General features: G+C 40.8%; 1 protein-coding gene across 1 annotated transcript in view; it reads left to right on the forward strand.

Annotated features, from left to right (window-relative positions):
* DNAH9 (dynein axonemal heavy chain 9) overlaps nucleotides 1-23,652 on the forward strand; it is a 235,061-nt gene that overhangs the window by 107,389 nt on the left and 104,020 nt on the right. The window contains exons 43-48 of the mRNA XM_087955634.1: nucleotides 148-344; nucleotides 7,721-7,883; nucleotides 9,864-9,987; nucleotides 13,536-13,678; nucleotides 14,629-14,790; nucleotides 15,429-15,662. Of these exons, the coding sequence (XP_087811760.1) occupies nucleotides 148-344; nucleotides 7,721-7,883; nucleotides 9,864-9,987; nucleotides 13,536-13,678; nucleotides 14,629-14,790; nucleotides 15,429-15,662 (1,023 nt within the window). The remainder of the gene's footprint in view (nucleotides 1-147; nucleotides 345-7,720; nucleotides 7,884-9,863; nucleotides 9,988-13,535; nucleotides 13,679-14,628; nucleotides 14,791-15,428; nucleotides 15,663-23,652) is intronic.

Here is a 23,652-nt window from a genome sequence, read left to right on the forward strand (position 1 = left end):
GGTTTTGGTGATGGGTAGATCCTAGGTATTACATTTTATCCATCCTTCTCTCTAGAGTTGAGAGACTGCAATGGCTTATGCTTGATGACATTTTTGTTTGCTGCATCTCTCCTAAACTGGAACACTGTGTTTTCCTTTACCCCTTAGGACATAGAGGAAACTTTGGAACAAACCAAGAAGATGAATATCTACTGTCATTTTGCAAAAGGGGTAGGAGAACCCAAATATATGCCTGTCCAGAATTGGGAATCATTGAGCCAGATTCTTGTGGAAGCTTTGGAGAACCACAATGAAGTTAATGCTGCCATGAACCTGGTGCTGTTTGAAGATGCCATGTGCCACATGTAAGAGGAGTTTTGATTTTCAGATGACTGTGATTTTCCTTAGATACTGTAGGTTTTGGGTGGTATCCACAGAAGTAGGAACAATGGATGACCTTCTACAAAGAAGACCTGAATTCACTGTCTGTACAGAGAATCTTAACATATTTTAATCATTTTTTCAACTACATAGAAGAAAGGGTCCATGTTTTAGCAGAATACCAATCGCCGTTCATTGGTGACTGTCCTTCTAAGAAAGGGAATGGTAGGCCAATAGAACCATTATTTTATGTAGTTGTATTACCTGTCAACCCTTATCCCAAAATTTAAGGACTGTGTTTTGGTTGTAAGTGGGTTTTGTCCAAGAAATAAATAAGCTAAGTTGTTTTGAGCACACACACTATCTTCAACTTATTCTCTCAGCTGTTACAAAACACTTCTTCCATTAGAAACAAGCACAAAGGGCAAGCAAACTGTTTCTCCAACTCCAGGTAGCAAATTCAGTCATGCTCACAAAAGCAAACAATATGCAGAGTCCTTGGTTTTTCTGCTTATATCTTTCTGTTGGAGGCGAGACATCCTTTCACTTCCCACACCAGAGGGCATTGCAATTTAATACAATTGCACTGCTGTGCATGCTACAGGGCTTTTATTCATCTGATTACTAGCAAGCATTTTTATCTTCAGTAGCTCAGTGTCAACCAGGTTGTATTAGGACCTAGTATTCAGTGTTCAGAAGCAGGTCCTCACAATGAATTTGCATGCTAGGTTTATAAAATAAAAATTTCTTTCAGAGACTCTCTGTCTAGTGCTGAGGCACCAGATCTATTCTTTCTAATAATACACCTGTTCTCCCTTAAAAAACGGACAATTTAAGTATCAATTTGCATTACTCTTTATAGGGCTAAATTTTCAATCTGGATTTGCACTTTTCATCTGCCCAAATTGAAAATGCTCTCATTTGGCAGAGATCTATCTATTTGTCTGTCTGTCTGTCTGTCTGTCTGTCTGTCTGTCTGTCTGTCTGTCTGTCTGTCTGTCTGTCTCTCTCTCTCTCTCTCTGTCTCTGTCTGTCTGTCTCTGTCTCTGTCTCTCTCTCTCTCTCATGTATCATCTATCTAGCAAAACCTTAGGTAGCAAAGGAAAATGAAATAATTTAACAATTGTAAAACACACCAACACAAACTAAGGTCTTTTCATAAAAAATCTCAATGGACCCCACCCTTCCACATCCCTATCAGAGCATGAGAAACTAGTAGCCTACTTCCAATGCCAGTCTTCATAGCTTTCTAAAAAACCACTAAGCTTGGGGCTTTCTGTATCTCTGTGGGAGTCTTCTCCATAGGTTAGGTGCCATTAGAAAGAAAGCATATTTTTAGCACTCACCAGGTGAAAGTGTAGAGACAACTCTACCAGTTCTGTTGGGATGGGTAGAAACCATCAAGGAAAAGCAATCTTTCAAACAATGTTCCTCAAAGATGAAAATCAGCACCTTGAATGGCACTCCGAAGCCTGCTAGGAGATAATGCAGCTCCTATAGCAATGAAGTTCTGTGTGTATACTTTTATTGCCCAATACCACATCTGCTACTGCATCCTGGATCAGCTGAAGTGTCTGAATGTTTTTCAAGGGCACTCTCATGCAGAGCTCATTGCAGTAGCACAGTCAGGAAGTGACATAAGTAATTTGAGTAGTGCCTCCCAGTCTAGGAGTGGTTCAACTTATGCCCAAGCTGTATTTGTGTAAAGGCTTTGGGGGCTACATTGCCACCTGCTACAGTGTATGCCTCAAATGAGAATGAATGATGGAAAATCATCAGATATGGAGAGCCCTAAAATCCACAGTTGCTCAGTCTTTTCAGGATTGGATTGAAGCAGGTTCCTCACCATACAGTGCCCAAAGAGTCTCCAAGCACTATAAAAATACTTTGACAGTATCACTTGGATGTTCCAGGGCAGAGAGGTACAATTAAGTGTCATCAATATACCAACAAAAGTTAACCCCATGCCAATAGATAACTTATCCAGTAGTTTTATTTAGATATTAAATAGGGCGTGGGGAGAGTGTGGCAGCACCACACATAGCAGAAGTAAAGGGCTATACCTTCCTCCCCCCATTAACACCATCTGGAAGGTGGCCACAGAAGAAGGAGGAGAGGCACTGAAGAACAATGCTACCAACTCCTAACCTCTTCAGTTGGCTCTGAAGGATACCATAAGCAATGGTACTCAGAGAACAAGAAGGGAGAGAATGGGTACCTATTTCTGCCCTGAGCATACTGTTGTATCTCTTACTGTTGTATCTTGGCTTGAACGCCAACTGCAATGGGTTCAGGTAATCTATTTTCTCCAGAACTCTTGGAAACTGCTGGTTGTCCTCTTCTCAACAGCCTTCCCTAAAAAGGTCCCCTCTCTTTGAGGACAGGGCTGACCATCATCTTCTTCAAGGCAGGCAGAACTACCCATTCTGGTAAATTAGTCATTTCCCATCATTTGAGCTCATTTATGTGTCATTCTAACTAGCCAGGAGAGACATGGATTAAACACATATGTAATGGAATTTACCATTTGAAGAACCCCATCCATTCCTCAGAAGTAATTGCGTCAAATTTAGACCAGATAAGACTGCCAGATGACTCCCAGATGAAGTCCAACCCAAAATGGATCTGAGTGACTTTAACTGTCAGATATTGAGCCTATTCCTCGCAAGAACCCTACAGGGGATTCTCCAATCTCTGCTTCTCCAGAAGGAAACAAGCCACCAAAGTCAGCGGCTGGGAATTTATTTGCAGATCTATTTAATACAAGCAGGGCAAAATAGTGCTTGGATTGAAAAGGAATGGCACTGAGGCAGTCATAGTGATTTGGCCTCTGCTCATAGTCTGGAAAATCGACTGTTAGCATGCCCATCCATTAAAATGTTCACAATGATCTTTTTATAGATTCTACATTAGAAAGATTATTTATTTAAACAGTGGGGGCCTTTTGGATGGCAGCTTCATGCTCCAACATGCTTAGCCTAAGGAGACACATCAAAACCTATCCTTATAATATTTCCAAAATATGTAAAAAATCTTTCTAATTCCTCTTCTAAAAACACATTTGTTTAATGAATATGTAAATACAACAACCCACATTTCTGTATTTTCCTGACTCAATTTCTATCTCACTGATAGCATTAGCATATCTATAATATTTGGTTTTATTGTTTGTGTGTGAATTTTGTTTCTAATATTGGCTTATGTTGATTTGGAAGCTTCAGTTCATTAAAAAAAATTCCTTCAAACTTTATATGGTATGAATTGAATGTTAGACTTAGAAGATATAATATAATTCTTAATCCTTGAATCATTGGCTCAGAAGTTGATATTCATCTTTGTCAATCAGCAAAAGATTGCTCTGCATGTCCTCATCCTTAATAACTACTGGATTTTGTCATAATTGCTCAAGAACAATTTCTTGGTATGTAAGTAGTCAGATATTGGTGATGGAAGAGATAGTGTGTGTCTGTGTGTATTATATATATATTATATAAGAAAACATGTATGTATGTATGTATGTATGTATGTTTTCTTAAGTTTTCACAGGTATTTATATGTATGGTATTCAGCACAACTTTTAAAGCACAACTATAATGACATGGGAAAATACCCGAACAAAGCTGAATACCACACACACACACACACACACACACACGCGCACGCACACATATATCTTGGCGTGTTTGGGTCTTTTCCTGTGTAAGATTGAGAGTATCTTGGTGACGTTTCGACAAGGTCCTACTCACCATCTTCAGGCTGGTGCTTTCAGCTTCGTGCTTGTGCGAGCAAAGTGTGATCTGAGCTGTCGTCTCTCTATAAATACTGGTGGGGAGGTTGGTTGTGTTGTCATTTCTTGATTGGTTGATGGAGTTGATGTTTGCAGATTGGCTGGCTTTTTCATAAGAACATGTGTGGCTGAGGTATTGGCTGTGTGTCAATCAGCCTCCTGTGTTGTAACGACCTGGGTAATGGGCTGTGTGATGACCTTCTGAGTTCTATTGTTTTGACATCCTGGGTCTTGTGCTGTAATCTCCTGGGTTATAATGACCTGGGTTATGGGCTGTGTGATGACCTTCTGAGTTCTATTGTTGTGACATCCTGGGTCTTGTGATGTAATCTCCTGGGTCGTTGGCTGTGTTGTAACATCCTGAGGTTTTGTGGTGTAACCTCCCGAGTTCCGTGATATGATATCCTGAGCGGGTGGTTGTGATGTGATGTTCTGGGTTTTGGTTTGGCTCCGAGTTTGAGGCCTGGCTATGTGTTCATGGCATGTGTCTGTTTGCTTGGTTTGGGGGTTGGGGTGTGTAGCAGCCGGTGATGCAGCCATGGTCTGGTTTCTGGTCGGTGGTTGCCTTACGTCTATGGGGTGGGTTTGGGTTTGAGTCTGGTGAGGGAGATTGGTGGTGGCATCATGTGTTGTTTTGGGTCCAGTGTTGGTTTTCATGGCTGGGACTTGTTTGTTGATAAGGGCTAGTTTCCAGATGTCTGGTAGGCAGGGGGTATCATCCCATTTGTTCATGTTATGGGAGTGTTTCTCTATTTCGATGGCTTCCCTGATTATTCTCTTGTTGAAGTGTTCAGTATTGGAGATTCATTTGGTAAATTAATCACACAGCCCATTACCCAGGTCGCTACAACACAGGAGGGTGATAGACACACAGCCAATACTTCAGCCACACATGTTCTTACGAAAAAGCCAGCCAATCTGCAAACATCAACTCCATCAACCAATCAAGAAATGACAACATAGCCAACCTCCCCACCAGTATTTATAGAGAGACGGCAGCTCTGATCATGCTTTGCTCGCACAAGCACAAAGCCAAAAACACCAGCCTGAAGATGGCGAGTGCGACCTCGTCAAAACATCACCAAGATACTCTCAATCTTACACGGGAAAAGACCCAAACACGCCAAGACCTGCATACACATACACACACACACACACACACACACACACAAATATACATATACATACACAGACACATACACATATACATACACAGACACACACAGACACAGACACAGACACAGACACACACACACACACATAATGTATTATTATACACACATGTGTGTGTTTGCGTGTGTGTATACACACACATTTCCAGGTATTAGGGGAAAAAGACATGGAGCCAAGATAGGAAATTTTACACTGACATTTCCTTGTCAAGGGGAATCGTCTGAAGTGAGAGGATATTTGACTGCATCCACATACTTACCATAATAACAAGATTTTCAGATACTGGAAACTGCATAACTAGGTTCCCATTCTCCTAGATATTGCAACTTGGTTAATTAGAATCATTCTTCAACCTTCCCAGTCAACATGGGAAAACAGAGGTCGGAGCAGGTACCCTTCATACCTTCCATCCCTGCCCCTCCACCTCAGTCTTCTCCTGAAATATGAAAATGTGTGGGTAATAGAAAGAACAATATGAGCCAGAATGCACTCTTCCAATGATTCCGATGGGGAGTTTAATTCACTTGATTCAATTTAATTTAATGAATAGAGAGAGCATCAGAAAGAATAAAATCATTCCTGAAATAAACTCATAAGTAAAAGCAGGAGGCTGGATCTGTGACCTTGGAGTGGAGATGCATCATGAAACTCAGATTGTTGTCTTTTCTAACAACCTGAAAAGCATGGTATGAAAGGGGTCAGTATGTGGGCACAATAAGTGCCATTATTTAGAGAACTTAATAATAGTATCTGAGACAAATTGAATTCAGATACTATTGAGGATTGCAGGGGCGCTTAAAATAAGGCCATAATCTCCAATGTATTGTGAGAGGCATTCCAGTTTAGAGGTCTTATTGTGATTGAAAATATTTTCTTTATCATTCCTACTTAACAAACCAAAAGTACACAACCTGTAACCTTTCTATGTTCAGACTCCTCTGCAATTCTTTAGCAAGGAGTCTAGCAAGCACTACAGTTGTGCATGCCACTAAAATATATTTTCTTGCATTTATCTCTAACCCTTTGATTCTTAATTTAAGTGAACATCTTTGCCACAACACTGATTACTTGTAGATTATTCATAGCTTATTTTAAGCTCGGGTCAGAATCAGGGAAGGGTGGTTACCTAATTCATGAACGTTAATGAGCAATCATGTTGAATAAGCCAACCAGGTGAGCTTCTTTCTGAAAAGTGGGATTATGGCAAGTGCCCATCACTCTCCAGGATGACAAAGCAACAAGTTGAAATAATTGTGATAAATACAGAGGCCACATTGTGGCCAGCAGATCAAATAAAGGGGGAAAAAAAGACTCAGGACCTGGTGACTTCACATCAGCTGTGAATTCCTCTCACAAAGACAAAATGAGAATTAATGGGTAATTGCCATCTCTCAGGAAGTTACTTTCTCATTCTGCTTTCTTGGTTTCCAAGTCAGGACTTTACCCATTAAGAAATATCCTCCTAATCTTAACAAAACAAACAAGCAGGCTTCCGAGACAAGAATTATATCTGCAGTATATTTCAGGCACATAAAGTTAAAAACATTGGCTAACTGAAGCTCTTTTGACAAGATCTAGCAGACATGTAAATTTAAATGATATTTTAAAGAGATTCAAATGAACATAATTAGGTTGGTATATGTCAACAACATAACAAATGTTAATTGATGTGGCTAAAATGGGCATTAAAAATTAGTTTGGAGGGCAAAAGAAGAAGTTAAAACTCACAAGGCCACCGAATTGGAACTGGAACTAAATTCTAATTGTCAGCTCTTCAGGAGGCTAGGCCAGAAGTCAGAACCTGCAAGGATTATAGGAACTTTATTGTTGTAGAATAAACAGAATATTAAAAGCCTGTCAGAGATTTCCTCCATCCCTTCTTATATCAAACAGGATGAAGGCAGAATTATTTTGAATTTCTTTCTTATCCCATCTTTTTTGCAAGGACTAAGTTGAAAATTATTTAAGAGGTGGCGCAATGGTTGAAAATAATTTAAGAGGTGGCGCATGGTGGTGCAATGGTTAGAATGCAGTACTGCAGGGCTAAATTCACTGTTCACTGAAGGAGTTCGATTCTGAGTGGCTCAAAGTTGACTTCCATCTTTCTGAGGTCAGTAAAATGAAGACCCAGATTGTTGGGACAATATGCTGACCCTATAAACTGCTCAGAGAGGGCTGTAAAGCACTGTGAAGCAGTATATAAGTCTAAGTGCTATTGCTATTTCTTGCAATAGCACTTGTTTCAAATTATCTCTTTACTCCTCTATGCTCATCCAGACACATAATGACTTAAGATTTTGCAAGTTTTGAATCTAACAGATTAGTCCATGTGCCATATATTGATATTTATTCCACAGAAAAAATGTTGGATGTGAAAGGATTATGTATCTTTTTGTTTAGTTGCCGAATCAACCGTATCCTGGAATCTCCCAGAGGGAATGCTCTGCTAGTGGGTGTTGGTGGAAGTGGCAAGCAGAGCCTGACAAGATTGGCAGCTTTCATTAGCTCTCTGGAGATTTTCCAAATCACCTTGAGGAAAGGCTATGGGATTCCTGATCTGAAGGTGAGAAGCTTAGAACCAAGAAGAGATTAACTATAGGCTCTATGCTAGTTAGGGTTTGAAATGTGGCAGGTAGTTCTTTGAATTATACTTGGAAGCCAACTGGAACCAGTGCATTCACAGAGTTTGGGCATTACCTGAGCAAGGTGTGATTAACCTATCACTGATTGTGGCACTACATTCTATACATAGCTTCTGAATAGATTTCAAGGGAAGCTGCATGTAGAATGCATTGCAGTAGTCCAACTATGAGATGACTAAATGTGAAGGGCCTTCTAGTTCGGAAAAGATACAATAGCACACAAGATGATTCTGTGTAAAAGCCCTCCTCACCTGTTCTCACCTGTTGCCTTTAAGCAGGACCCCTGATTCCAGGAGCAAACCCAGATTGTTCAAATGGGAAAGTGCCTGCCCAATCAGGGCCAAAGATAGAAAGTCCTCAGTACTAGGAGGCTTAAATACACACAACCATTCAGTCTTGCTAAAAGTGAGTCTGAGCTTGTTCCTACACCCTCATACTCTCATTGCTTCCAGGTATTGGGACATGAGGTCAACCATATAGCTCACCCAATTCCAGGGATGAGATGCATAGTTGAGTACTATTACCACACTGTTGATGCTTGATTATGAATTGATGGATGATCTCTCTCTGTGACTTTATGTAAATGTTAAATTAATAAATACTGTAACATAACTATAAACCATAATCATAAGCAAAATTGCTTGGACTTGCTATAATGAATGCCATGATAGAGTAGTCACTATAATGCATTGGTATTTGTAGAAAAATTATGATTTCTGAGTTTTCACAATGTGGTATAATCACAACACTGAAACAGTTGTTGAAAATGATGACATTAACATTTTATGTCATGTTCATATAACAACTACTTGCCACCTGGAATGCAACACAGCAGGTATAAGAATAATCAAAAGAAAACAAAAGAGTAATTTTTGTGGATGTGGCAATACCCAGGGCCAACAGAACTGAGCAAAAAGAATTGTAAAAAGTTACAAAATCTAAAGAGTGAACAATCAAAATAAATTATGGAAAAGATCTTGCACAGTCATCCCTATAGTTAATAGTGCATTAGGCAGCATAACAAACACATACATTTTTACAGGAACTAAATATTTTCACCTATATTAACTGCAGATTTACAAAAAAGCACCTTGCACATGTTACATCTTAATACCACTTTAATAATTCCTAGTTTCCTAGCTTGGACTTGAATTTCCAAAGAACATTAGTCAAAAACGTGATTATTATTCCTCCTGCTCCTGCTCCTTCCTCTTTGTCCTCCTCCTCTTTCTCCTCCTCCTCCCCCCGCATTCAGGAACATATATGACTATGTTACCTCAGAGTATATGTAGTGGTTGTTTACTTGAAAGTTATTCTGGGTCAGAATCTGTAAATGATACACTAAACATGTTGAGCAATAATGCTCAGCTGGAACTTTCCCAGGAAGGATATTTTCATATGAGAGTGTCTCTTTCCCCTTTGTTTTGTGAAGTGATCTAGGATCATGGTGGTGTTTAATTCAGAATATCTGATTCTGCTCTAAGTTGCCCTCAGAAGGATAGCAGAACAAATAGCAAGGGAACTTGAATTTAGCACCTTTTTCATTAAAAACCAAGGTTATGAAGATGTGTTTAAGAAACATATGAATGTTCCAGGAGAGAGAGAGAGAGAAAAAGTTACAGTAGTAGAGATTGGCCTCCTAATGAAAAGAACTTTATGCAGATTCTTTAATGAGAGTTACAGTATGCTGTTATACAGACTGTGTTTATGTATTTCCTTCAAATATAATTGTTATGTGAATAACAATGAACCCCAGTGTGATCAGCAGTGTGATTTTAACGGTGTGGACTTGACTCTGAGAAGCCAATGAACTTTGAATTTAATAGTACCCAAGATGACTCGAGTCTCCTCTTACAGCTGTTGCCTAAAAATTGGAGTCTGAAATATTCATGTACTTACAGGCTGACTTAGCAGCACAATGTATCACGGCAGGAATGAAGAATGTGGGCACTGTCTTTCTTCTGACTGATACTCAGCTGGCTGATGAGAGATTCTTAGTTCTGGTTAATGACTTGCTAGCTTCAGGTATGTATTCATAGTAATTTAAATTTCATTTATAGGAAATAGGAAACTAGAATTGTGAAAAACTTGCCCCAGAATATCGGAGTTCATACAACATGCTGGCTAGACTGAAATGGGGTTGATTGGGTTATGGCTCAGTATGTTGTGGGAACCTGGCCTTTGGATTACCACACTGTGTGCACCAGACATTATGCTGAGGATATAATTGAGGATAGGACACAACATCTTGTGTGACTATACTATGAAGCTAGCAAGATGTATACAATGAATTTACATGTCATTCCAGCTTCTCTTCCAGCACCATTATTTGCCATGTAGCAATTTCCATTGCCCTTTCTCTGTTTATAGGCATATGCATTTCTACTTAGAATTCTAAATTTGGGGTGGTCCATTTAGAGTATCAGTTCCAACTTCCTGCTCAGTACAGAATCCAAATTGAAGCACCATAGACATGTGGGTGGCTAGACTTGCTTGAATATCTGCTTCTCTGGTAATAAGTTCCAATATCAAGCTGCTCTTCAAAAATCTGGAATCTGACTTGCTACAATTTAATTCCATTAACCTGTGGCGCAATGAAGTATAGTTCCTGATCTTCCACATGACAGCTTTTCATGTATTTGAAAAGTGGTATCATATATTTGTTCACTGTTTTCTTGTAAAGGCTAAACGTTCCCAGCTACTTCAGTCTCTCTTCATAAAACTTAATTTCTAAGGATTGTGCTTCTTTAAACCAATTCCAGTTTGTCTAAATTCTTCTTCAAATGTGGTGCTAAAACGTGAGGTGGGTTAACTAATACTAAAATAAAATAATTCTTTACTTCTTAATTTTTATAGGCCACCAACTTTATATTTATAGGCCACCAACTCCATTTAGTGTCTTGTAACATGTAACAAAATTGAAAACTTCTACATCTAAACAATAAAACTTCTATCATGTGATCTAAAACAATAGGCATCAACATTAAGCCATCCGTGACAATAAGCTAATAAATAGCAATCAACAACAATTCAAATAAATCATAATAACTATATCACCACATCTATAACAGTAGCATATTAAAAAATAAGGCAACATTCAACCTCCAAAGACCATCAGGAATAATTCAGTGTTTAATGCTTTCTAGAACAGGGGTCGTCAACCTTTTGAACCTCAGGGACCACCAAACTCATAATTTTAAATCCCAGGGACCACTAACCGGTTCTTGGGCATGGCCTAATTTGTGGGTGTGGCTTGGTGGTCATGTGACTGGCTGGGCATGGCTTGTATGTAAATATTGTAAATATTTATATTTATAAATATTGAATTTTTTATTAAAAAAGAGCAACTTTTACCCAAAATCAGGCAAAGCAGGCAGGCAGATTGAGTTGCTCACAGAAGCACAGATTCATTCAGAGATCTATCTATCTGCCATCGGCTAGCTCAGTCAGTCACATAAAATTTGCTTGCCAGCAAACTCACAAAATTAACTCACAACACACCATGTATGTAAATATTGAATTTTTTATAAAAAAAGAGCAACTTTTACCCAAAATCAGGCAAAGCAGGCAGGCACACTGAATGGCTCACAGAATCATTCAGTGATCAATCGATCTGCCATTGGCTAGCTCAGTCTCTCAAATTTTCTTGCTGTGAGTCAGCACTGAATAATAGAACCTTCAGTCCTAAGGGAGGTTCGGCTGTGCTTAAAAGCAGAGCCGAAGATCTAAAGACTAGCTAGAAAGCAAGAAATCCAACCATTTCCTGCTTCCTAGCTAATCTAAATCTCCCGGCACAGCAGAACAGATGATGGTCGGAAAAAGGAAAAAATTTAACAGCTTAGCAGGCAAGTTTACTGGGTAAGGAGTGAGTGGGCGGGGAGGGTTCCCGTGGGCCATGTCAGCTGCGCAGATTTGTGTTTCTGCGCAGCCTAGATTAATTGCTTTTGGGGGGGGGGGGTGCTCTGGGGGTGAGATTTCTCTGTGGCCCACCAATATTTTCTCACGGCCCACCAGTGGGCCACAGCCCACCAGTTGGCGACCGCTGTTCTAGAAAACCATACAATTAGGGGCCAATCTGATACCCGAAGGGATGCTGTTCTATAATATAGATTCTACACAAGAAAGGCCACTAGATTGAATTCTCTTCTACTGTAGCAACTAACTCAAACTGCTCACTCAGAAAGGAATAGAGCAGGGTTGTCAAACTCAAGGCCCGTGAGCTGGGTCTGGCCCATGGGGTGCTTAGATCTGGCCAGTGGGGCTGCCCTGGAAACAGTAAAGGACTGGCCCATTGTGCCTCTGCCAGCAAAAACGAAGCTCATGAGGGCTGCGGGTGGTGTTCCTGAGCTCTGTTTTTGCTGGTAGAGGTTTGCCAGAGGAGGTCGTTGCAGCCAAAAATGGAGCTCAGGAGGGCCAAGGGTGGCTCTCCTGAACTCCATTTTTGCTGGTAGAGGGTTGCAGAAAGCTGTCACAGCTGAATATGGAGCTTGGGAGCCCATTTTTGCTGATAGAGCACTTAGGACACCACAGGCACCCCCCAACATAAGTGACATAGAGCTGGCCATGTCCATCCTGGTCCCCCAAAGTCAAACACAATCCTGATGTGGCCCTCAATAAAATCGAGTTTGACACCCCCTGGAATAGAGCCATTGAAAATTTTTCCCAGTCTCCAATCCTTGTAAGCAATCATGACTGATGATATCAAATGCCACTGAGAGATTCAGGTGAGTGGAAACACGCGCTACCTCCATCTAAATGTGGAGAAAAGTAATTTGTGTGATCAATAATGTTTCTGTTTCACATTAAGCCTTAATATTGACGGAAAAGGATTCAGTCAATCCATTTCTTCTGTGGGCCTTTGTAATCACCAAGCTACTATCATCTATACCACCATCTCAAGATAGGGAAAGTTGAATACCAGATGATAGTTGTCATAATTGATAGGGAGGGCCTTGCGAAAGGGCCTATCTCCCAGATCCAACAAGACACATTCTCATCTATGCCTCCTAAAGAAACCAGGTAGAAGGCAGAAAACCTGCCAGGTAGCACCTATTCACTTCATTGGAGTCCACAGGCCAAAAAGAGTCCCAACTAACACTGCAGGATTGCCGGGTAAGGAGTGAATGGGCGGGGAGGGTTGCAGGATTGTCCCAGTCACAAGTGCAGAAAGAGGAATCAGGAAAGGGAAATCTGTGATACGTTATTAACAAAGCAGTCACAGTACAACTTCTAGGCTGGAAGATGCCCTTCAACCACATATAGTGGTAGCTGTTACTGAACAATATTGTTTTGTTCTGTTTCTGCCTTAGTTATAAGGCAAATTACTGTAACTAGAGGCCAGCAATGATATTCTTCAGCAATATTTCCATTATGTGATAGAGATGTAACATTTTTTTTCATTCCTTAATTCCTTTGTCTTCTCTGCTCTTATATTTCTTCAGTTATCAGGTGAGCCCTTGGAAATAAACAAAATGTATTTGTTTGCTTCTCTCTTTTCCTTTGTCCTCAGCAAGATAGGGAATGCTGCAGGTATGGAATTTTATGGTGAATCAGATGTTGTCTTGTGTTTCTAGGAGAAATTCCTGATCTTTTTCCTGATGAAGAAATAGAAAATATCATAAGTAATATGAGGAATGAAGTAAAAACTCATGGTCTGATGGACACGAGGGAGGCCTGCTGGAAATTCTTTATTGATCGGGTTAGACGACAACTCAAGGTAGACCCTGCTCTTTTTTTGTTGTGTGATGTTTCTGAAGATGATCTTTATAATATTTATCTCCAATCGATGAAGTGTTGCTGCTCCAATCAATGCTGTATTTTTTTTTGCGGGGGGTGGGGGGAGAAATATCTGTATCTTGGATAACGCAAGAATAATAACCTCACTTTTATGCAAGAAAAATAATAGAGATTAGGCTGAGATGCTGTCCCTTACTGTTTCTGGGTTGCTCTTTTGTTGGAAAGATGACTTCAGTGGCACCTACTGTTCTGCACAAGTTTCTGACTATAGCAATGGCACTTAGACTTAGATACCGCTTCAGAGTGCTTTACAACACTCTTTAGGGAATTTACAATCTGAGTCCTCATTTTACTGACCTTGGAAGGATGGAAAGCTTAGTGACCTTGAGCTGGTCAGGATTGAACTCCTGACAGTGGGCAAAGTTAGCCGGCAATACTGCATTTCAACTGCTGCGGGACCACAATTAGAAGGGCAATCTAAAGAAGCATGTAGATAGTGAGGGATTTCTCTGTGTTCCCGCTTTGTGTACCATTCTTTGTCTATAAGAAATTAATCCCAGTATTGCTTCTCTCTGACTTGGTCCCCAAATATGCAAGCATGGAGCTCTAGTTCTCTGACTTTCCTCCAGGTGGGATGTAGTTAGTTAGGTCCTAAGCTTTGCCAATCTCTATTTTGTGTATCCTTAAAAAAAATCACTTTTCTGTTACAGTTGTAAAACCCTACTTTACTAATAATTGCTCAGGGAATAGTCTCACTCTCAAGAATGCTCAGGTGCACAAGCAAACGCTTTCCTTTCAACAATTTTGAGCCATGCGTCTTTGACAAACCTTAGAATAGCTGGAAAGTTTTGAAAGTCACAAAGCAAAAACCTTCTTCCATCATAATTCTGCTCACGTTGTTTTCCTCATTGCTTGTTCTACTTGTCCCAGGTGGCACTTTGCTTTTCTCCAGTGGGGAACAAACTGAGAGTTCGTAGCCGGAAGTTCCCAGCCATTGTGAACTGTACAGTGATCGACTGGTTCCATGAGTGGCCTCAGGAAGCTCTGGAATCAGTCAGCCTGCGCTTCTTGCAAGGGACAGAAGGTATTGAGGTAAGTGAATATTAGGAGCACATCAAATGCTTTCTCTTGACTGTGAGGCTGAACAGCTGTTTATTTTGTAAGGCAAATCTGGTGCTTCAGGCACATTATGGCTGCAGGCAAAGAAGATAATCTACCTCACCCCACCTTTACATAAGTAGGTGTACGATGTAGGGGTTCAGGTGTTAGACTAGCACTGTGGAGACCAAGGCTCAACTCCAACCTCAACTGTGGAAGCTCTCTGGGTAACTTTGGTCTGGTCTCTCACTTACACCCTGAGTCACGGGTTTGTTGTTTTGGGAAAAAATAAATAAAAGAGGAAGGACAATGTAATCTGCTTTGAGTTCCTAAAGGAAAAGTGGGGTACTAATTGGACAAACACTACCTGCATAAAATTGTTATTTTGAAGTTACTAATAATTTGGTGCAGTCTAATCAAATTTCACACATCATATCAAAATCAGGAAATTCTGATAAGGAGTTTCATGTCTTTTCTGGAATATTATGTATTTCAGTTTGGTAATCAGTGCTTTATGTAAGACATATCCAGGAAACTTAGTCAGACTGCCTTGTTATTCACTTTGAAATAGTTTCTCTTTTAACATTGTTCTTGTCATTGTCATCATCTTCATTATCATCATCGTGAACAAGCCTCCTGTGAAAGAATCTATCAGCAAGTTCATGGCTTATGTTCATACCAGTGTTAATGAGATGTCTTATTCTTACCTGACTAATGAACGTCGTTATAATTACACCACCCCCAAGTCGTTCTTGGAGCAAATCAAACTGTATCAGAATTTGCTGCTTAAAAAGAGAAAAGAACTAACAGCAAAGATGGAGCGACTAGAAAATGGTCTACAGAAGCTCAGCAGCACATCAGCACAGGTGAGAAAGCTCCTGTTTTAGCTGGAAGGCTGGAGATGTATGCAAACATTCTGAAATGAAGTAAAAGATGATCTATGCAATGCTAGTGGAGAGATACTTGCATTCAGCTGTATGAACTCTTGTTGGATTTCATGGTATTGTCACATGAGTTGTGGTGAGATGTTAATAAGCAGGTAACCTTTTAGACTGGAGAGACAATACATTTAGAAAGCCATTTTATTTCCTGCCATTTTCAGTCTTGATTTTCCTTTTTCTGCTCAACAGGAACTGGAGATGTGTTGTTTTGTTTCTGGAAAAAGAGAGATACTGCTGGCTTGATTGACACATCTTACTTGGCCTCAACATTTTGTTTTGCTTAATTTTTATTTACATTCCTTGACCTACAGTGATTTGCTTAGCAATGCTCTCTCTCTCTCTCTCTCTCTCTCTCTCTCTCTCTCTCTCACACACACACACACACACACACACACTGTAGTATCACCTTTGACACCAATGGAGGCCCTTGCTTTTTTTTTTCTTATGGTATGTTGAAGCTTTAGTGCCCCAATAATCAGTGAGGAAACAGGTTGCTCTTTTGTTCCTACATTTCTTTGTATGACTTTGTAGAAGAAAGGACTGATTTTTGGGGGGGGGGGGAGTATTATATTGTATAAGAATAGTGGAGCAATATTTCAGCTTAAAGATGGCTTTAAAAGTAAAGAAAGTTTTGCAGTATTGTGGGCAGGGAGTGAAAAAGCAAGAGGAATAAGCTTCATCCAGCTGAGCAGAAATCAATGGGGTGGTGCCTATTGGGAGTTGAAAGGATTGATTGGAGCATGAATTTCTAGGACCAAAAGGGGACCTAAGAGGCCATCATTGCATCAATTGCAAGATTGAAATCAAACAATCATTTGGCAGGGCATCAGTTGGACCTGGGACTGCCACCAGAATAGAACTAATCAGCAGAGACCATCCACTTTGAGGGTCTGAAGCCTGCTCAGGTCAGAAAATACAGTTCTGATTCAAAGCTGGAAATCATATGCACTGGGTGCATTTCAGTAGGATGAGTGGGAAGATTGTCCACTTTTGCATTCAGGAAGCAATGAGTGGCCTAAATTGGAAAAAGACCAAGCAGAAAGTATGTATCTGCCCAGAATCTGAATGTCCATCAAGGGCTTATACCGGCCTGATGTCTCATTTTTTTCAACATAGACCACCCAGTCCTTGAATGGATGGGTGGACTGGACATTAACATTTGAAGAACTATAAGTCCATGTATTTGCCATATGCTAAATAAATAAATAAATAAATGCCCAGAGTAAGCCCTTAAGTGTCTGTCCAAAGATTACTTCTCCCTATGTTCAATAGGTCATGAGATTTTAAGTCAGTTCCATTGAATTTAGGCCCCACAACATGAACAGCCAGAAATCCCCAAGCCAATTTTATATTATGGATAGTTGCTTCCTGACCTGGTATATTGAAATCTCTGATCAAGGGAGTGTTGTAAAGACACACCACCCACAAAAATCTACAAGAAGTGTGAAGTGCTATTGCAGCTCTATCACCTTTCACTCTTTTCTCAAAGTGGATCTTCAGGACAATCATTTCCAAACTAAAACCCATATGGCTTTTAAAAGCACTCCTATAATTTGATGCAAATGTTTCTTTCATATTCTTATAGATAGGTTAACAAGAATTAAAGTAGTTTAAATTTGAAGAAGAATGCTGGTATTATATTATGAAGGAAGAACTGAAGATTCCCCCCCCGCAAAATAGGGCAAATTTTGAAGCACTTTCAGGGCAGTTTATAAGTTGTAGTTTGTCTGAAAGCACCACTAGGCTTCCCTGATTTGATTCTTTTCTGGTTTTTTGCAGAACATAATTGTGGAGAATGATCTCCATTGATTGAGATACTGCTTTACTTTGGAAGCAGCCAGCTTCTGATTTACAACTTTGAATCACTACTCAATTTGCTGCTTAGCTGTTCTAGCTTTAAAATATATATATTTTATAAAAAATAAAATTTGGAAAAACTTTTGGACAGTCAGAATAGTCCTGAGTCTTTTGGGTTCTTTTTTGGGGAATAACCTTTGCTTCTTTTCCTTCTCCCTTGCTGCAACTATCTCCTTATTTCCAGAAATGTTTGAGGTTTCATTCCTCCTTCTTCCTGTGAAGATGAGACATGCTGGGAAAGAGAATTCTTTGGGCAATCACTTTATTTTTCAGCATGTTTCCTGCTGTGAAAGGGAGGTTGCCTTACCACTATGTGTGGCAACTTGTTGGCACTGCTTTTCTTTAAAAAAAAAATTGCACGGTGGGCTCTTCACTCTCCTGCTATACCAATTAACTGCCAAGCTTTCTGATGTAGTATATTACATCCTGACTTTTGGCACAGACAATTGGAATTAAAAGGCACGCTGGCATTCTCCTTCAAGCTCTTTATTTAGAATATGGGTTTTCTTTCTATACACACAGAATCACAAGGCTTGCTTAAATGCAGCATGCTTTTTCTTCTCCTTTCCACCTAAGATTTCTTAAAGCAGACAGATCTTCCCCTTTCTTTAACAAAGCAAACTGTACACATTAATTAGTTACAATTTGATGATTATTGCGGATAATCTCTGTTGAGTCAAGTGAAATGATTTGCTTTGGTTCTCCCAGTTCTGCCTATAGAGAGGGAGCTAGCAAGAGGAATATTTCTGGGTTTGTATGTTATGTCTGCATATTTTTTTTTAAAAAAAAAATTGGCTTGTGTTGCTTTGGTTACTAGTTAGCCTCTTTGTGTGTACAGGTTTTGTTAAACCCTGGAGAAAAATCAACTTGTGAACAGGGATGACAAAGTTGAGCCGTTAACCAAATTAACACAAAACCATAACATAAGCAAAGCCAAGCACCTGCCTTTTACTTACTGACTACTTTCCTTAACATTTCCTAAACCTGAGCAACTAATAGTCAATCTCCCTTGATGGCATTCTTCACCTTGTGTGTTGCTATCTCAGTGCAGTGAATTGCTCTGTGTCGGAGAACCATTGGGCTGATCAGTCTGAGTCTGAGCGGCTTTGTTTCTACTGAATCATCTTCTGGCACGTGCAGAAACTGCTCCAAAGGAACACTTGCCCAAATCTTCCTCAAAGCAGAGTCAGCCCTAGAAATGATTCTCAACAGGCCTTTCTTCTAAGTTTAGTGCTCCAATTTGCAGGGTTTTTACATAGCTGATAGCAGAATTTATTCCAAGCTCTTAGATTTGTTAGTTGGGGTCATCTAATTTACTCCCCCCCCCCTGCATAAACCTTGGTTTAAACATCACAGTGGCAGCTTTTGTCTCAATTAAGTCCCGACCAAGGCTTATGGTTTAGTAAAGTGTGTTAAATCAGCCTATGGATATACATTTTTGATAATATTTTTTTCAAACAGGAGATATAATTTTGAGGGTAATACTTGGGAACAGAGCGGGTGATGTAGAGGAAGGGCACTTCCAAACTTTCTCAGGGGGTAAAAAAAAAACAGCCTTATTCAGTGAATTGAAAGAGGAAAATGTTAGGCCAGGAAGCAGAAGTGCCACTGTTCCTGCTACTTCTACACTCACAAATTGCTCCCCACTGGGATAATCTCTTTAAAAAAATATTGGACAAGTATTGTCACATACTGTGACATGTACTATGTTATTTGAGCATAAATATTGTCAGGGTTTGTTTTGTTCTGAAAAAGTTTTCCCTAGAGTTTCTATCCATAAGACCAATACTTTTGCTCTGTTGCCATTTCTTACATCCATTCTTAATATAATAGAAAAAGTGTGTGTTTGTTAATAGCTGGCCTTCCTCCTTTTGTTGTTAAATCCTACTGTATGCTCTGCAGCTTTGTGATACTTTTAAAATATGATTTTCTCTCTATATTCTTTATATATTCTATCTCTTCTTACAAGGAGACAAAGAGGTGATTGCAACTTTAGATTCTCTCTTTTCGGGTACCTGGTCTATAGATTGGTAGAGCCTTACAAATCAAAACCTCAATGCCTCATCAGAATATTTAAAACCTGATAAACGTTCTATTCATATACACATTCAACTTCACAATGTTATTTTATTCAGTTTGAAAGGTATGAGCTGGGAAGGTATGAAATATGGGAAGAAAAAGTGTTTCTTCATTTCCCCCCACAATTGTCCAAAGATCTATAAATAAATGAAATGCAGCCACAGAGTTTTGCTGAGTGAAGTGCTTATCCTATTTCTCCAAACAAAGAGTAAATATGCCTCCTATCAGAACAACAGGACTGGAGAACAGATTAACTGTTCAGCAAAGCTGTATATCATGAGCATGGCACCATGTAGTAAGAGAATCTTGCAAGTCTGGATGTGCCTCCCTTCCTCCTCTTTTAACTTCATGTGAATTGTGTGTGTGTGTGTGAATGTATATCTTAGGCATCATCATAAATCTTTACCTTCATATGGGCTCAAGCCACATTTATCTGTTTGTTGCCTTGGTAAATATATCTTCCCTCTCTACATTCAGTCCATCCTTTTTACATTTTTTGTGGGTTACAGGACACGGATGGCATTAGACAAATATGTGTGGCTGGAGGGCTCAGGATGGAGGTGGTGTCACTGTCTGGTCCTTCTGGATCCCTCAGTCATGATACTATTCACCATGGTATTCTTCTGGACCAACTTCAGGGATTGGGAGTGGTCCGTCTCCTTTCTCCATTGGTGATGATGATGTTATCTAGGACAATGGAAGGTCTGCAAGACAACAACAAAAGCTCAGAGAGCACCAAGAATCATGTTTTTTAATTGATTTGTAGTAGGTTTTAGTAGTAGGCTTTGTTGTAAGCTGCTCAGAACAAATGGGTGGCCATATAAATTTGAGAAATAAGTAAAATAAAAAAAAGTTTCACAAGTAAAAAATACAAATCTATTTCTTAGAATAACTTAAAGCCTTTAGACATCACCTAGTTGAGATTCCTAAGAACACTATTCCAAGTACTTTGCTGTCTCCAACAGTGGCACTCAAGTTTAAAAACTGGAATGATCTCCCTGGAATCCAAGGCTGGCATATGCTGATTTATTTTTGGCTCAATTTTCACTTTTCTAGTGACTCTCTGACTGCTGTGAGCACTTGATAAATTTTCCTCTTCCTGGAAAATTTATGCCAGTGAGGCTTCTCAAGTGCAGCTCTCTTTGGCTGAGAGGTTTCCAAGAGCTAGAGATGCTACTCAACGTCAAACAGGCATTTGATGTAGCCTTCCAAGTAACGCAGGGTGAATTGGGTCATTTACTCTGGCAATACATAAATAGGAAACCATTCACACCACAAATTATCTATGCAATATTACCTGCCCAGTATATTGACAAGCTTTTTTTCCTTAGCTCATTTTAATGCCTTGCCCTTTGCAATCTTGGAGGGAAAGTGTTATTAATAACTCTTTTGCAGAGCGAACCCACCCATTGGAGGAACCTGAAACTCTTAAGCTTATGCTTTTCTTAGTCAAAGTTTCTATAGCAACTTGCATCCTATCTTTATAACTCCACTTTCTACTAGTAAAAAGTATAACTTTCTAGTAGTTGTGAGGATAACTTCATTTGCTTCTTACTGTTGGGCAGGAACCATGCCATCTCTAGGGAAGTTGCAAATTATTTTTGACCTTCATTACTTTGTGCCAGAAACTATTCCTTTAAGTGTTAGGACTTCACTAATGGACAATTCAATTAAAAATAATGTGTTTCTCGTTCTTTATGGTTTTAGCCCCTTCTATATTTCACCAGTCACTGACTCTTAACAAGATTTACATGCATTTACACACATACATTTTGGAATCTTCGTAAAACCTCTCTGAGTCGTTTTTCTAGGATGTCTTTGTTAGGTGCGGCGATGAGTACATCGTCGAAATATGGGACAACGCCTTTATCCCTTGTAACAACCTTTCCATTAAACTCTGGAAGATTCCAGGGCGACGCTTACCCGAATTGGAGCCGGTTGCATTTAAATGCGCCCTATGTGTTACGATCGTTTGTGCCTCGGCTGTGGTTGGGTCTACAGGCAATTGTTGATATGCCTGGGCTAGATCTAGTTTGGCGAAAACTTTCCCGCCGCCCAGGAATGGAGTAAATGTTGCACTACCGGTACTGGATAAGCACTTTGCTGCAGCGCGTGGTTTAATGTGGCCCGGTAGTCTCCACAAATTCTTAGGGACCCATCAGGCTTGATAGGCGTCACTATTGGGGTTTCCCAACGGGCGTGGTCGGTGGGTTCCAGTACGCCCTGCGCTATCAGCTTATCGAGTTGTTCGTTGATTTTAGGCTTTAAAGCGAACGGCACCCAACGCGCTTAAGGCGGATGGGTGCTATTTCAGGGTTCAAGTTAAACGAGATTGGGGTCCCTTATACTTGCCTAGTCCGTTCGCGAAAACGTCTTGGAATTCTTGCACGAGTGCTTCTTCCCAATCGACGCTTTCGGCCTTGTGGACTCGGCTACAGTGATTCCGAGCGGCCTGAACCATTGAAGGCCTAGAAGACTAGGCCTATCTCGATCCACGACAGTCAGTGGTAGTGCGACGGTGCGGTCCTTGAATGAGACCTGAATCTGCGGGACCCGGCGACGGGATTCAGTTGCCCTGATAGTCTTTGAGTATAACCCTTTGAGGGTTAAGGTCTTGGCGGCGAATCGTTGGAATAAGCTGTTGGAGCGTTTTCCACGACACCATCGAGAGGAAGATCCCGAGTCTACCTCCATCACGCAAGGTTTGTTTTCGATAGCGACCTCTACTCGGATTTTCCCGGCATCAAGGGATGTAGCGTGGCCTATGGTGATTGTTTGGTGGGTCTCTTCCCGCCTGGTTTCTTCCCGCCTGGTGGAAGTGGTGGACGGCTTGTTTCTGTAGGAGTGGTTCAATTTTTCTCGGTGTGTGCCGAAGAATCCGGAAGACTGGAATTCGGCCTGTCGGGGTTTGGAGTTCTCTTTGCTTCTGCAAACCTTTGCGATGTGACCGCGTCTCCCGCAATGGCGGCAAAGTGCGTCGAGGAATTTGCAGCCGGATCGTGGGTGATTTGCTCCACAGCCGGCACACGGTCGAAATGAGTGTTGTGTGGACTGGTCTCTCTCCTTCGAAGTCGGTTGACCTCTTCCTCATCGCTGTCGGACGGGGACTCTAGGTCTTCGTGGTGAGTTGATACCGGGTGTCTCTCTGAGCGAGGCGAGGTATCAGTGGCGAGTTTACGTAGCGGTGCGTTGGTGCGGCGCATTTGGGCTGCCGACTTCTTTGTCGCCTCCGCTGCCGAGGCTTCTTTAAGGGCATCGGTGAGGCTGATGTCCCCCTTAGCCATAATTTTGCTCTGGATAGTGCTGTCTTCTAGGCCCAGAACCAGGCGGTCCCGGAGGGCTTCTTCTAAGTCTGCGAACCCGCAGAGGCCTCCTAGGTTCCGGAGGTCCGCGATGTAATTGGCAAGGCTTTCGCCCTTCCGTTGGTCCCTCTGGTAATATTCGTGTCTTCTTACTAGGGTTGGCACGGTGGGCGCGTAGTGAGCCCGTAGTAACGGTTCGAGGACGTCCCAGTCCATTTCTTTTACCTCTGCTGGCTTGGCAAGCAACTTTGCCATTTTAAACACGGTTGGTCCACAATGAGTTAGAAAGATAGCTCTTTTTTTGCCGGTTGTCGCATCTTTCAAATTGTTGGTTTCCAGAAACATCTGGAACCGATCCATGTAGGCCTCCCAGTCTTCGGTTTCTGGGTTGAATGGAGCGGGTGGTACGGCACCGCTGGCCATGTTGCCGTTGATGGTGCGTGTTCGACCACGTGCTCTGTTAGTTGCTCTGTAGGTTAGTCAGCTCTTCGGTCTCCGGATCCCACCTTCGTCGCCAGTGTTAGGTATGGAGAATAACGGAGACCAGACATCTGACCAGTGACTTCAACTCTTTAATAAAGTGATAGAACATAACAGAGCAATGGTATGGGCAGCAGTAACCCTTTTATAGGGTTAGCTGCTGCCTTATTAACCAATGAAAATGTGCAACAAGTTCA

Source organism: Notechis scutatus, chromosome 2 (genome assembly GCF_049901735.1).
Source record: "Notechis scutatus isolate UNSWTSFEM ecotype Mainland chromosome 2, rNotScu1.2, whole genome shotgun sequence".
Lineage (NCBI taxonomy): Eukaryota > Metazoa > Chordata > Lepidosauria > Squamata > Elapidae > Notechis > Notechis scutatus.